Genomic DNA, 12825 nt, shown 5'->3' with positions numbered 1-12825 from the left:
TTGGAAGAGGGTCAGAAAGCAGTATTCAGGATTGCAAAGCAGATAGCGAAAGAGAGGTGTGATGTGATGGGGGTGAGTTGCTTGAAGGATGAAGTGGGACAAATCGTTGTTGACCCAGATGGAATTAAAGGAAGATGGAAAAGATATATGGAAATGCTGTTGAATACAGAGAATGAATGGGATGGCAACATGGAGAGTAAACCAGTTTTAGGACCGGCAGAGACGATAACTGAGAAGGAAGTTGAGGAAGCGATAAAAGCAATACACCACCGTTTTAGAGGCCATTTTTCCCCGCAAAGCGGGGGTTGGCCTTTTCGGGGACTGTGGTAGTTGTTGTTTTTTGGTCCCCTTTTTGAAGCAATGTTTTACGGCCGGATGCCCTTCCTGACGCCAACCCTTTTTGCCGCCTTCAACGACAAACAGGGAATTACCAGTGAACTGGTACTCAATTAGCCGACCTCGGAAGGATGACAGGCTGAGTCAACCCCCCTGGTGTTAATTCGGCGATCGACCGAGATTCGAACCCAGGATCCTAGGATCCTAAGCCGGCACCCTAGCCGCTAGCCCAACACCAGGGACAACACCAGGGAAAAGCAATGAAGAGAGGAAAAGCGGGAGGCCCGACGGGAGTTGTGGGAGATATGTTGAAGGCAGCAGGAAGTTGGGGTGTGAAGAGAATGACAGGGATCTGTAATCTGGTGGTGAAAGAAGGCCGCATTCCAGTGGTTTGGGAACTGAGTACCCTCATCCCTCTATACAAGGGGAAAGGTGACCCTCTGGAGTGTGGCTCGTACCGAGCGATAAAGTTATTGGAGCATGGAATGAAGGTATTGGAAAGGATGTTGGAGAGGAGGATGAGGAAGAAAGTGAAGATCGACAAAATGCAGTTTGGATTCATGCCAGGAAGAGGAACGACAGACGCGCTTTTCATCGTGAGGCAGTTGCAGGAGAAGTACATGGAGAAGAGGAAGAAGTTGTTTCTTGGGTTTGTTGATCTGGAGAAAGCATTCGATCGGGTTCCACGCAAAGTATTGACATGGGCATTGAGGAAGTTAGGAGTGGAGGAATGGTTGATCAGAGTAGTGATGGCAATGTACAAATGAGCGCGCACAGCTGTAAGGACGAAGGACGGGAACAGTGGTGAGTTTGAGGTGAAGGTGGGAGTGCATCAGGGGTCGGTACTAAGTCCACTACTATTTGCAGCTGTGATGGAGGTGCTGGCTCAGAACGTAAAGGAGGGTTTTCCGTGGGAGTTGTTGTATGCAGATGATCTGGTGTTCATTGCGGAAAGTATGGATGGACTGAAGGAAAAGATGAACACGTGGAAGGAATGTATGGAGACAAAAGGTCTGAAGGTGAATATCGGAAAGACGAAGGTGATGGCAAGTGGTAAAGCATGTGGTGAGGTGGAAAGAACTGGCAAGTGGCCCTGTGCTGTGTGTAGGAAGGGTGTCGGAGTGAACTCCATTCAGTGTACAATGTGCGCTGAGTGGGTTCATCAAAAATGTAGTGGTCTGAGAGGGTCATTAACCAGTGTGGCAGCTACATTCAAATGTAAGGTGTGCACAGAGGGAGCTGCAGATGGAGGAAATGTTGAGTTGGATCTTGGAGACGGCGTGAAGCTGGAAGGTGTGAAAACATTTTGCTACCTCGGAGACATGCTGAATGGAGAAGGTGGATCAGACTCGGCAACGGTTGCTCGAGTGAGATGTGCATGGAAGAAGTTTCGGGAATTGAGTGGCGTGCTGATGATGAGGGGAGTGTCGTTGAAGCTGAAAGGAAAGGTGTATGCTGCATGTGTGAGAAGTGTTATGATTTATGGGAGCGAGACATGGGTAATGAACGTAGAGCAGCAACGAAGGTTGGAAAGGGTGGAAATGCGAATGGTTCGACGGATGTGCGGAGTATCGTTGAGAGAGAGGAAGACAAATGATGAATTGCGAAAGATGATGGGAATAGAGCCTGTGATTGATGCTGTGAAGGGGAACAGGTTGAGATGGTTTGGTCATGTGTTGAGGAAGGATGAAAGTGACTGGTTGAGAAGAGTGATGGAAATGAATGTAGAAGGAAGTAGAAGACGGGGAAGACCGAGAAAGCCTTGGCTAAAGATGGTGGAAGAAGAAATGCGGGCAAGGGGGTTAACAAGGAGAGATGCAGAAAATAGGGCAAAATGGAGAAGATTGTCATGAGGACCGCAAGGCTAACCCCTGCTCTAGCAGGGAAAATGGCCTTTAAAATGCATGTTGTTGTTGTGGTGTGTGCGTGTGCGTGTGCATGTGCGTGTGTGTGCGTGCGCCTGTCTGGGCTGTAACTTTTTACCATTTGAGTTTTGTCATCAAATTTTCACCAAAGCTTTATTATGACAAAATAGAGAAGGCAAATTAATAACTCTGTCAAAATATCAAAAGGTTAAAGGTCAGCATCACCTAAAATCATCAATTTTCATCCAATTGACCTGACATTTCAATGTACCATTTGAGTTTTGTCATCAAATTTTCACCAAAGGTTTATTATCAGAATATGGAGAAGGCAAATTAATAATCTGGTTAAAAGGTCAAAGGTCAGTGTCACATAAAAGTCAATTTTCATTGGATTGACCTGAAATTTAAAGAATTTGCATATTGGGTCACTGAATTGGTTCACTAATCAAAGCTAGAAGCCGATTGTTTTTCAGATCAGAAGGTCAAAGGCCAAGGTTGTGTAAAATCACCAATTTTCACCCGATTGACCTGAAATCTAAAGAATTTGCAAATTGTGTCACTGAATTGGTTCACTAATCAAAAAGGAGGAGTCGGTTGTTTTTTTTTTGTTTTTTTTTTAGATCATAAGATTAAAGGTTAAGGTTGCATAAAATCGTCAATTGTCGTCCGATTGACCTGAAATTTTAAGAATTCGCATTTTGGTCACATAATTGGTTCACAAATAAAAAGCAAGAAGTTTTTTTTTTTTTTTTTGCTCTGTAGCTCAAAGGTAAGGCTGCATAAAATAATCATTTTTCATTTTGTTTTTAAACAGTCTTCGTTATTTTGAGCATACGGAAGAAGAACACGTCTGAATACAAACGGACGTGGATGGGCTTCGCATTTTCAGATGCTTTCTAATTTGAATTCTGTGCTTGTGTCTTGGCAGGACTCATAATATTCAAGTTTGAAAAACTGATGTAAACTCTTTTCCATTTGCCACGTTGGGGTTTTGGGTTAATGCTTTTCATTTGAATTTGGAATAAACTCATGTTTGGAGTTCATCTTTTTCCAAGGGTTCTTTGTAGGATTGTCACGGATCTCCAGACAACCTCCAAATGTAGTTAGTTTACAGTGATATTCCCCATGATCATTTCAAAGATTTCATTGAGGTTCTTTTTTAATTATTCCCGTTGCTCTAACTCGTGCTACTTCATCGTTCAGATCATGGTAATGATTGAGTTGATGACTGAGCAAATCCCCTGTTGCAGTCAGAACACTTGAGGCTTCTCCCGTGCTTCATTGAAGACAGAATAAGGGTAATACTCCCGTTGGTAATTCTTCACCTTATGTATTAATTCATGCTCATATAAAGATGAAGAAACAGTGAAAGTCTTGAAGCACACAGAACACTTGTAGGGCCTTCTGTAATCTCTCTTGCCTGGTCTGATTTGGTTCATGTCGTGCGTTCTGATATGTTGAATCAAATGCGATGAACCAAAGACTACCTTGCTGCACACGGAACACTGGTAGGGCTTCTCTCCCATGTGCATTTTATTATGTTTCGACAAATTTCCTAAATGTGCAAATGTCTTGCTGCACAGAGAACACTTGTAGGGCTTCTCTCTGGTGTGAAGTCTCTTATGTTGAGACAACTGTACTCGACGAGCAAATACCCTACTGCACACTGAACACTGGTGGAGCATCTCTTCCGTGTGTATTTTATGATGCTTTGACAAATTTACTGCACGGGCAAATGCTTTGCCACACACAAAACACTTGAAGGGCTTCTCTCCAGTGTGCATTTTGAGATGTTGAGAAAAACATGATGAACGAGAAAATACCCGACTGCAAATAGGACACTCTTGAGGTTTATCTCCCAAGTAAACGTGTTCATTCTTCCTTGTGTGACAATTTACATGCCTTTTCAAAGCTGATGAAGACGAGAGTACCTTTGTACAAACTATGCAAGGGTATGCGGCTCTCCCTCCAGTATGAATACCTTGGTGATTGTTCAAAACGGTTGAAGAGCTGAATGCCTTTGGACAAAACTTGCAAGTGTATGGACGCTCTCCAGTGTGAATCCGCATGTGACTCCTCAACTTGTCGAAGTTACTCAATCTCTTACCACACACGCCGCAGGTCTGTAGCTCTCTTGGTACTGACCCGTGGTATTTATATGGTCGCTTAACAGTGTGCTTACTAGCATGCCTCTTCAATCCTGAAGAATAGGAGAACTTCTTTCCACAAACCTCACAAACCCATCGGAAATTTGTGTGTGTATAGGTGTGAATTTTCAATTTGTATAAATAAGGGAACGCCTTTGGACATAATTTGCAAGCATATGGGTACTCTCCTGTGTGGGTATACGTGTGGATTTTCAATTTGTATGAAGAACGGAACGCCTTCGGACATAATTTGCAACCGTATGGACGCTCTCCAGTGTGCATCCGCATGTGAATTGTCCAATTGTGCAGGTTTCCAAATCTCAGACCACACACACTGCAGGTAGTTGTGCAGGTATATGGCTCCTTGGGGTGTGTATAAAAAAAATGTTCTCTCAAATGTGAAGTGGAGGAGAACATCTTTTGACAAAACTTGCAAGAGTAGGGGCGCTCCCCCGTGTGAATAAGCATGTGATTATTCAATTCACCCAACCTCTTCATTCCCTTACCACATACACTGCAGGTGTATGGTCTCTGTTTTGTGTGAGTCGCAGTGCGATTCAACCGTTTGCTCTTATAACAGGTACGAGAGAAATAATCGGTGCATTTCTTCGTTTTGTCACTGGAAACTGGTCGGTGCCTCTTCCTGTGTCTCATCAATGCAGCCTTTGTGTTGAAGGCACAAGAGCACGAGGTGCAGGAAAACTTTGTGATGATCTTCTTACGTTTGCCTGCGGAAAACATTAGAAAAATAAATAAATAAAAGGAAAGTCAGCTCTCAAAAACTAGGCTTTTGAAAAGAATCTCAATGTACAGCTTTGAAGGCAACGTTTTTATGTACCAAGTGAAACAAGGTGCTATATTTGTTTGACATAACAACAACAACAACAACAACAACAGGCATTTTAAGGCCATTTTCCCTGCCAGAGCGGCCTTGCAATCCCAATGACAATCTTCTCCATTTTGCCCTATTTTCTGCATCTCCCCTTGTTAACACCCTTGCCCGCATTTCTTCTTCCACCACATTTGTTTGACATAAATTATCCTTAAATGATCTGTGACCTTTACCTGCCAATATGCTCTCCAATATTTAGCAAGTTGCATTGATTGCATTGGAGGTTTCTGTCTTTTCATCGTTATAAAACATACTGCGATTATAATGAATTGGGGTGCTATTCCAATATGCTGATTTGTTTATTAATACATTTCACCCGGATAGGGTGTGTCGAGAACGCATCATGACCATGATTATGAAAATTACTCCCATGGTAGTTTTTGTGACATATTTTTGTAGAAGTTAGCCATGTACAAAACGTTGCAAGCACATTAACATGATCAGACGTCCGCAACGTCCGTCTAACCCCCACTCTAGCAGGGAAAATGGCCTTAAAATGCATGTTGTTGTTGTTGTTGTGTAGACGTCAGCGAGGCAGGATATGGAAATGTCGATGTCGGTCTGTCTATGTCAGCAGCTAACCCCCGCTCTAGCAGGGAAAATGGCCTTAAAATGCCTGTTGTGTTGTTGTTGGTCTGTCTATATCGGTAAATATGGAAGTAGTGTCCATCATTCGATTTTCCCATCGCCGTTCCCTCCTATGAACTTCACAGAAAATACCGAAGTGCCTTCTTTACATTGCACGAAAGACGCGATTCTGCTCGTCACAAATACAAAACCTGTTAATGTCTGTTGGCTGCAGTGAAGTTTGTGATCACTTCGATAAAAGACCAATACATCTTAACAAGGAACTTTGATGCAGGAGGAGGCCATTTTCCCCATCATGCCTATGCTGCACCACGACTACATGAAACAAATCCGTCAGACTCTCAACTCAGCGATTCCAGGATAATCCACCAGTATGTGATACGCAAGTTTAATGGAGTAGTGAATGCTCTGGTTTTTCAGTGAGCAATGGTGATTCTAGTAAACCGCTACAGTGCGTGAAGCATGATAGTGTGTGTGTGTGTGTGTGTGTGTGTGTGTGTGTGTGTGTCATTTTTTGTGTGGAGTTCTTCTGGAGCTTTCCAATGTGGAATGTCACACACCAAAATGATCGCCATGACCGCCTGAGTTGATGAGGCCAATTAAGTACAAATAATCCGGAAGAATTCCCATGTTGTAAATGCACGCCAGGTTAAGGTGTATACAGCAGCTCAATAGGTCTTTTCCATGGCATGCCATTCCAATTACAAAATACATAAGAAAAAAGATTCGTAACATTGTAACAAAGCATATATTAATGAACACTAATAATATTAACGTGAGAGACCATTTGATAATATTATTTGAGAGGGCTGTTCCCGACCGAGCACCCTCACTCTACCGTCTGTTGTTCTCTACCAAGCACCCTCCTCTATCATCTGTTGTTCTCTACGGATCGCCTTTCTCTACGGATCGCCCTTCTCTATAGGGTGCCTTTCTCTAAATCCTATTCAAATCCTATTCAAATTTCAAGTGAATCGGATGAAAATTGAGGATTTAAGAAATTTGAAATGGTTGTTGACCTTTGGGCTATGTTGACCTTTTTGCCTATGCTGATCTCAAAAATAGTTGGTGGTTGCTTTCAGTAAAGTGATATGAAAATCCTTTTGAAATTTCAAGCCAATCGGATGAAAATTGACGATTTTAGAAATTTTAAATTATTGTTGACCTTTGACCTATGGTGAACCCAAAAATAGTTGGTGGTTGAATTTAGTTTGCTCATATGTAAATCCCATTCAAATTTCAAGTGAATCGGATGAAAATTGAGGATTTTAGAAATTTGAATGTTTTTTTTTTTTTGTATACTGAATTGAGGCTCGTGAAAGAGCTGACATTTACTTCACAAACAAATCAACCAGACAAACAAAATATATAAAAAGAGGGAGCGGAAGACAAGAGAATGGGAAGCACACAAACACTTGAGAGCACACAACATTTAAGAGCAGGGAGATGTGTGGGAGGGAGAGGGCTAGGGGGGGAGGAGGCAAGGGAAGGGGGGTGGGGGGGTAGGAGAATTATCAAACACAAGGACACCAAGGACTTCCAGGACAGAAGTTGGTATTTCAAAAAGTGGAATTGGGGTGAAATTATCGGGGATAGAAAAGATCAAGGTTTTGGATGGGGAAAGATAAGAGATGGTGGTGAACAGCTGTTTTAAAGACCTGGAGGGTGGAGTGGGATTGAAGAGAGTGAGGGAGTTTGTTCCAGAGGCGGAGAAAAGAGGAATGAAGGAGTGAAGGTGAGCAGAGATTCTTGATTTTGGCAGTTTAACCATAAGATGGGTTGCAGGCAGATCTTGTGCGACCTGTAGGAATATTTGCGGACAGAGCCCAGAGAGAGCTGGGGGGCAAGGCAGAGAGGAGTCGGTAGAAGACGGAAAGACCACCAACCTGCCTGCGGTGAGTGAGTGAGAGGCCCTTGGAGTAGCTTCATCGCGGGAGATTCCAATGATTCTGAATGCTTTGCTTTCAACAGCGTGAAGACGAGCTAGGTGTGAGGCAGGAGCACCAGCCCAGAGGGGAGAGCATATTCCATTGAGCTGCGGATGAAAGCCTTGTACGTGGTGAGGAGCTCAGGTGTGCCAAGGAAGGACTTCGCACGATGGAGGATGCCCAGTCGGCGACTGGCTTGGAGGCCAGATTTTGAAATGTGGTTTTCCCAGGAAAGATCATGGCAGATAGTGAGACCCAAAAGTTTGAGTGACCAGAACTTCTTGGAGAGGATTATTCAGAAAGTAGATGGGAGGGTTGTCCAGTCGGTCTTTCGGAGAGACATCGTAAGAGTGTGAGATTTGTCAGGATTGAAAGACATGTTCCACTTGTTTGCCCAGTCTGTGATTTTGTCCAGGTTGCTGCAGAGAGTGAGGAGGCTGCAGACTGCCGATCTGAGGGATGAAGAATGGCGCGACAGAGAGTAGAGTCAACAGCAAAGAGATAGAGAGGATTTTCAAGAGAGTCGGAGAGATCATTGATGAAGAATTGTTGTTGTTGTTGAGAATTGTTGAAAGAATCATTGTTGTTGACCTTTGGCTATGTTGACCATTGTGCCTATGTTGATCTCATCAATAGTTGGTGGTTGAATTCAGTTCGCCGATATGTAAATCCCATTCAAATTTCAGGTGAATCGGAATGGAAATTGAGGATTTTAGAATTTGAAATTGTTGTTGACCTATGCCTATGTTGATCTCATCAATAGTTGGTGGTTGAATTCAGTGTGTGGATATGTAAATCATATTCAAATTTCAAGTCAATCGGATGAAAATTGATGATTTTAGAAATTGAAATTGTTGTTGACTTTTGCCTATGTTGCTCTTTTGGCCTATGGTGACCTCAAAAATAGTTGGTGGTTGAATTCAGTTTGCTGATATGTAAATCCCATTCAAATTTCAAGTCAATCGGATGAAAATTGAAGTGATTTAGACATTTGAAAAAAAGTGGTTGACCTTTGGCCAACGCTGATCTCAAAATATTGGTGGTTGAATTGAGTAAGCCGACATGTAAATCCTAATCAAATTTAAAGTCAATCGGATGAAAATTTAGGATTTAAAAATTTGGAAAAAGTGGTTGACCTTGGGCCTATGCTGATCTCAAAAAATAGTTTGTGGTGAATTCAGTTTGCCGATATGTAATATCCTATTCAAATTTCAAGTCAAATTGGATGAAAACTGAGAATTTTAGAGATTTAAAAAAAGTGGTTGACCTTTGCCTATGCTGATCTCAAAAATAGTTGCTGTTGAATTGAGTAAGCCGACATGTAAATCCTAATCAAATTTGAAGTCAGGCGGATGAAAATTGAGGATTTAGAAATTTGAAAAAAGTGGTTGACCTTTGGCCTATGTTGACCTTTTGGCCTATGCTGATCTCAAAAATAGTTGGTGGTTGAATTCAATTCGCCGACATGTATATCTATTCAAATTTCAAGTCAATCGGATGAAAATTGAGGATTTTAGAAATTTGAAAAAAAGTGTTGACCTTTGGCCTATGTTGACCTTTTGGCCTATGTTGATCTCAAAAATATATAGGATTTTTGTCGGACCACAAACTCTACCCATTTGTAAAGTTTCGTGAAGATCGGTTTAACTCGTGACCTGTAGGCAAGTATAAGTGAGTGGACAGACAATACAAACACACATAACAAACACACGACACGGAGTGAGCACCATACTTACAAAAAAACAATTTCTTTTTTTTGCCAAGTAACAAACACAAACCGGAGTGAGCAACATACTGCAAAAAAAAAAATTCTTTTTTTTTGCCAAGTAATGAAAAATCACTCATGGAGCGACACTTGGCAAAACAGAACAAAGTCGAATGGCACTCAGTAGAGCATCCTTTAACCTCAAAAATAGTTGGTGGTTGAATTCAGTTGGCTGATATAAAAATCCTATTCAAATTTCAAGTCAATCAGATGAAAATTGAGGCTTTTAGAAATTAGAAAAAAAGCGGTTTGACCTTGGGCTATGTTGACCTTTTGGCCTTTGCTGATCTCAAAAATAGTTGTTAGTTGAATTCAGTTAACTGATGTGTATATCCCATCAAAATTTCAAGTGAATCAGATGAAATTGAGGATTTCAGAATTTTTTTAAAAAGTGGTTGACCTTTGGCCTACGTTGATCTTTTGGCCCACGATGATCTCGAAAATAGTTGGTGGTTGAATTCAGTAAGCCGATATGCAAATCCTATTCAAATTTCAAGTGAATCGGATGAAAATTGAGGGATTTTAGAAATTATAAAAAAAGTGGTTGACCTTTGGCTTACGTTGATCTTATGGCCCACGCTGATCTCAAAAATAGTTGGTGGTTGAATTCAGTAAGCCGATACGTAAAATCCTATTCAAATTTCAAGTCAATCGGATGAAAATTGAGGATTTAGAATTTGAAAAAAGTAGTTGACCTTTGGCCTATGTTGACCTTTTGACGTTTTGAACCCAAAAATATATAGGATTTTGTCGGACCACGAACTATACCATTGGTGAAGTTTCGTGAAGATCGGTTTAAAATTGTGAACTGTAGACAAGTATAAGTGAGCGGACAAACAAACACACACACACACACACAAACCGGAGTGATCAACATACTTGCAAAAAAATTTTTTTTTTTTTTTTTTGCCAGTAACAGACAGACAACCAGACAGACAGACAGAACCACAAATGCAACCGACCAATATACTTGAAAAATCTTCGATTTTGCAAGTAACAAGAAGACGTCATGCAGAGCACGATACTTGCAAAATCCGCCCCCCACGCCAATGAAAAAAAATTCCATCGATACAGCAAATCGTCCATTTCATCAAGATTAAAATTGACAATCTTGATCAAAGCTCAGATCAATAGGAAGAAAAGTGACAATTTTTGAGATGAAAAATGATTTTGGAAGGTTGACCTTGAGTTGACCTTTGACCTTTTGACCTCAAAAATAGTTAGTTTACCTATTTAGTGACAATGTGCAAATGCTGTTCAATTTTCAAGTGAATTGGATGAAAATTGAGGATTTAAAAAAATTGGCCTATGTTGACCTCAAAAATAGATGGTGGTCGAATTCAGTGACCATCTATCTATAATTCCAGTAATCTCTGTGTGTTTGTTTGTTTGTACGTTTGTTTGTCTGTGACCGCTGTTTCTCGACAACCACGGGTCCGATATACTTTAAACTTGCCAGGTATATTGCTGGGGACCCGAGGATGTGCCTTTTCAAGGTTTCATATTAATCGGACAATTACTTACCGAGCTATGTCCAAAAAACGATTCAACCAATCAGAGAGCAGCGAGCTATCGCGTGTGCCGAACGTGGCGAACACACTCTGCCTCGGATGGCACATTTGAGAGCGTATTCATTTATTTCACGTTTGCAAACTATGTTGGCGCTATGTTGGCGTTAAACTATGTTTTAAAACTAATAAAAACCATTTCATGTAAATAGAGGGGGGGGGGGGGGGGTGGATTGTCACTGTACTCGCAAGCCGTTCGCCGTTCGCTTTGGCGTTGCGAATGGACCAAAACATTTCATGGACCAAACCATTTCATGTAAAGCGTTCGCCGTTCGCTTTGGCGTTGCGAATGGACCAAAACATTTCATGGCCCAAACCATTTCATGTAAATAGAGGGGGGGGGGGGGATTGTCACCGTACTCGCACCCACGTACCCACGTACGGGCATTGCACCCACGTACGGGCATGCCCTAGTATATGTAAATCCTCTTAGAAGTTCAAGTCAATCAAATGAAAATTGGTGATTTTAGATATTCGGCCTATGTTGACCTTTTGGCCTGTGTTTACCTAAAATATAATACGTGGTTGAATTCAGTGACCAGATATTCAAGTCCTCTTCAAATTTCAAGTCAATTGGATGAAAATTGAGGATTTTAGAAATGTGCCCCATGTTGACTTTTTGGCCTATGTTGACCTTTTGACCTATTGACCCCAAAAACAATAGGCTTCTTGCTTTTGACAAACTCTACCATTTGGTGAAGTTTCGTGAAGATCGGTTGAAAATTGTGACCTGTATGCAGGTGACAAACAAACAAAAGAGACAGACAGACAGACAGAACCACAAACGCAACCGACCAATATACTTGAACTGTAGGCAAGTATACTTGAAAGTATTTCAATAACTTGATCCAATAACTTGAATAATAAAAGCAGTTCATGAAGCAAGATTACACACACCGTCACAACACAATACACCTGAGATCCCCAGGTACCATCATCATCTGCTACTAACATCATGAAGAACAGCACCTTCGTCAGGTTAGTGTGAAATAATAAGAAGAAGAAGTTTTAGTTCTCCGACTCACCATTCTCGGGTTCTCTTTCATCTTCTTCAATTCCCGGGCGCTCGTCTTGAACCTTGATCTGCAGGACTCCATCATGGCGTGCGGTCTCCTCGGCGTCCTCTCCATGTCCCGATCCTTGCCCCGCACGGCACCACTCCATGAAACGGCACAGCTCGACGTACATGGTAAAGGTGAACTTTAGTACGGACAAAGCACACAGTTGATCCCTCACCGGAGCGGGCTCGGCTCGGGCACAGAGAGCTCCGAAGATCTCGACCCCGAGCCCCGTAATGGCGGCTTGGAGAGACTCCTCGGATAAACCATGGATCATCAGCCAGGTCGGTAGGAGATCGAGGTCGTCCTCATCTCCCGTCTCGTCCATTGTTCTTCAAGCACACGTTTCCTCTACCTGTAAAAGTCGAAAGACATTCGCACGTGGAAGCAAAGACCTCAACCAGACGACCACCTGCTTGAAGAGCAAAGATCAAAGGCGGATGTGACGTCACCGCCTGATCCTACTGCGCGCGCAGCTGACTCGCCCCGAGATTTTCGCGCCTTTTTTTGCCCTCGCGGCTTTCTCACACTCAATGTTGTTGGTGTGAGCAAGGAGACCGTGGAACCTCGGACTAAAGAAGGGACATTGTTCAGAGGTGGCGAAAATGACATTTGCAGTGTTAAACTGAGCAGTGAGTGAATCTATGATAAATGGATGACCAAGGTGGAGGTTCCTCC

General features: G+C 42.2%; 1 protein-coding gene across 1 annotated transcript in view; it reads right to left on the bottom strand.

The window, feature by feature from the left end:
* Positions 1-12574, bottom strand: part of LOC137416741 (uncharacterized) — an 89064-nt gene extending 76490 nt beyond the window's left edge. Inside the window, exons 1-2 of the mRNA XM_068102368.2 lie at positions 12115-12574; positions 3461-5076 (exon numbers count right to left, since the gene is read on the bottom strand). Of these exons, the coding sequence (XP_067958469.2) occupies positions 3461-5076; positions 12115-12475 (1977 nt within the window). The 5' untranslated portion in view covers positions 12476-12574. The remainder of the gene's footprint in view (positions 1-3460; positions 5077-12114) is intronic.
* Positions 12575-12825: the final 251 nt, after the last annotated feature.

This window comes from Myxine glutinosa, chromosome 1, assembly GCF_964187855.1.
Source record: "Myxine glutinosa chromosome 1, kmMyxGlut1.1, whole genome shotgun sequence".
Lineage (NCBI taxonomy): Eukaryota > Metazoa > Chordata > Myxini > Myxiniformes > Myxinidae > Myxine > Myxine glutinosa.
This window is presented reverse-complemented; position numbering and strand designations above follow the sequence as displayed.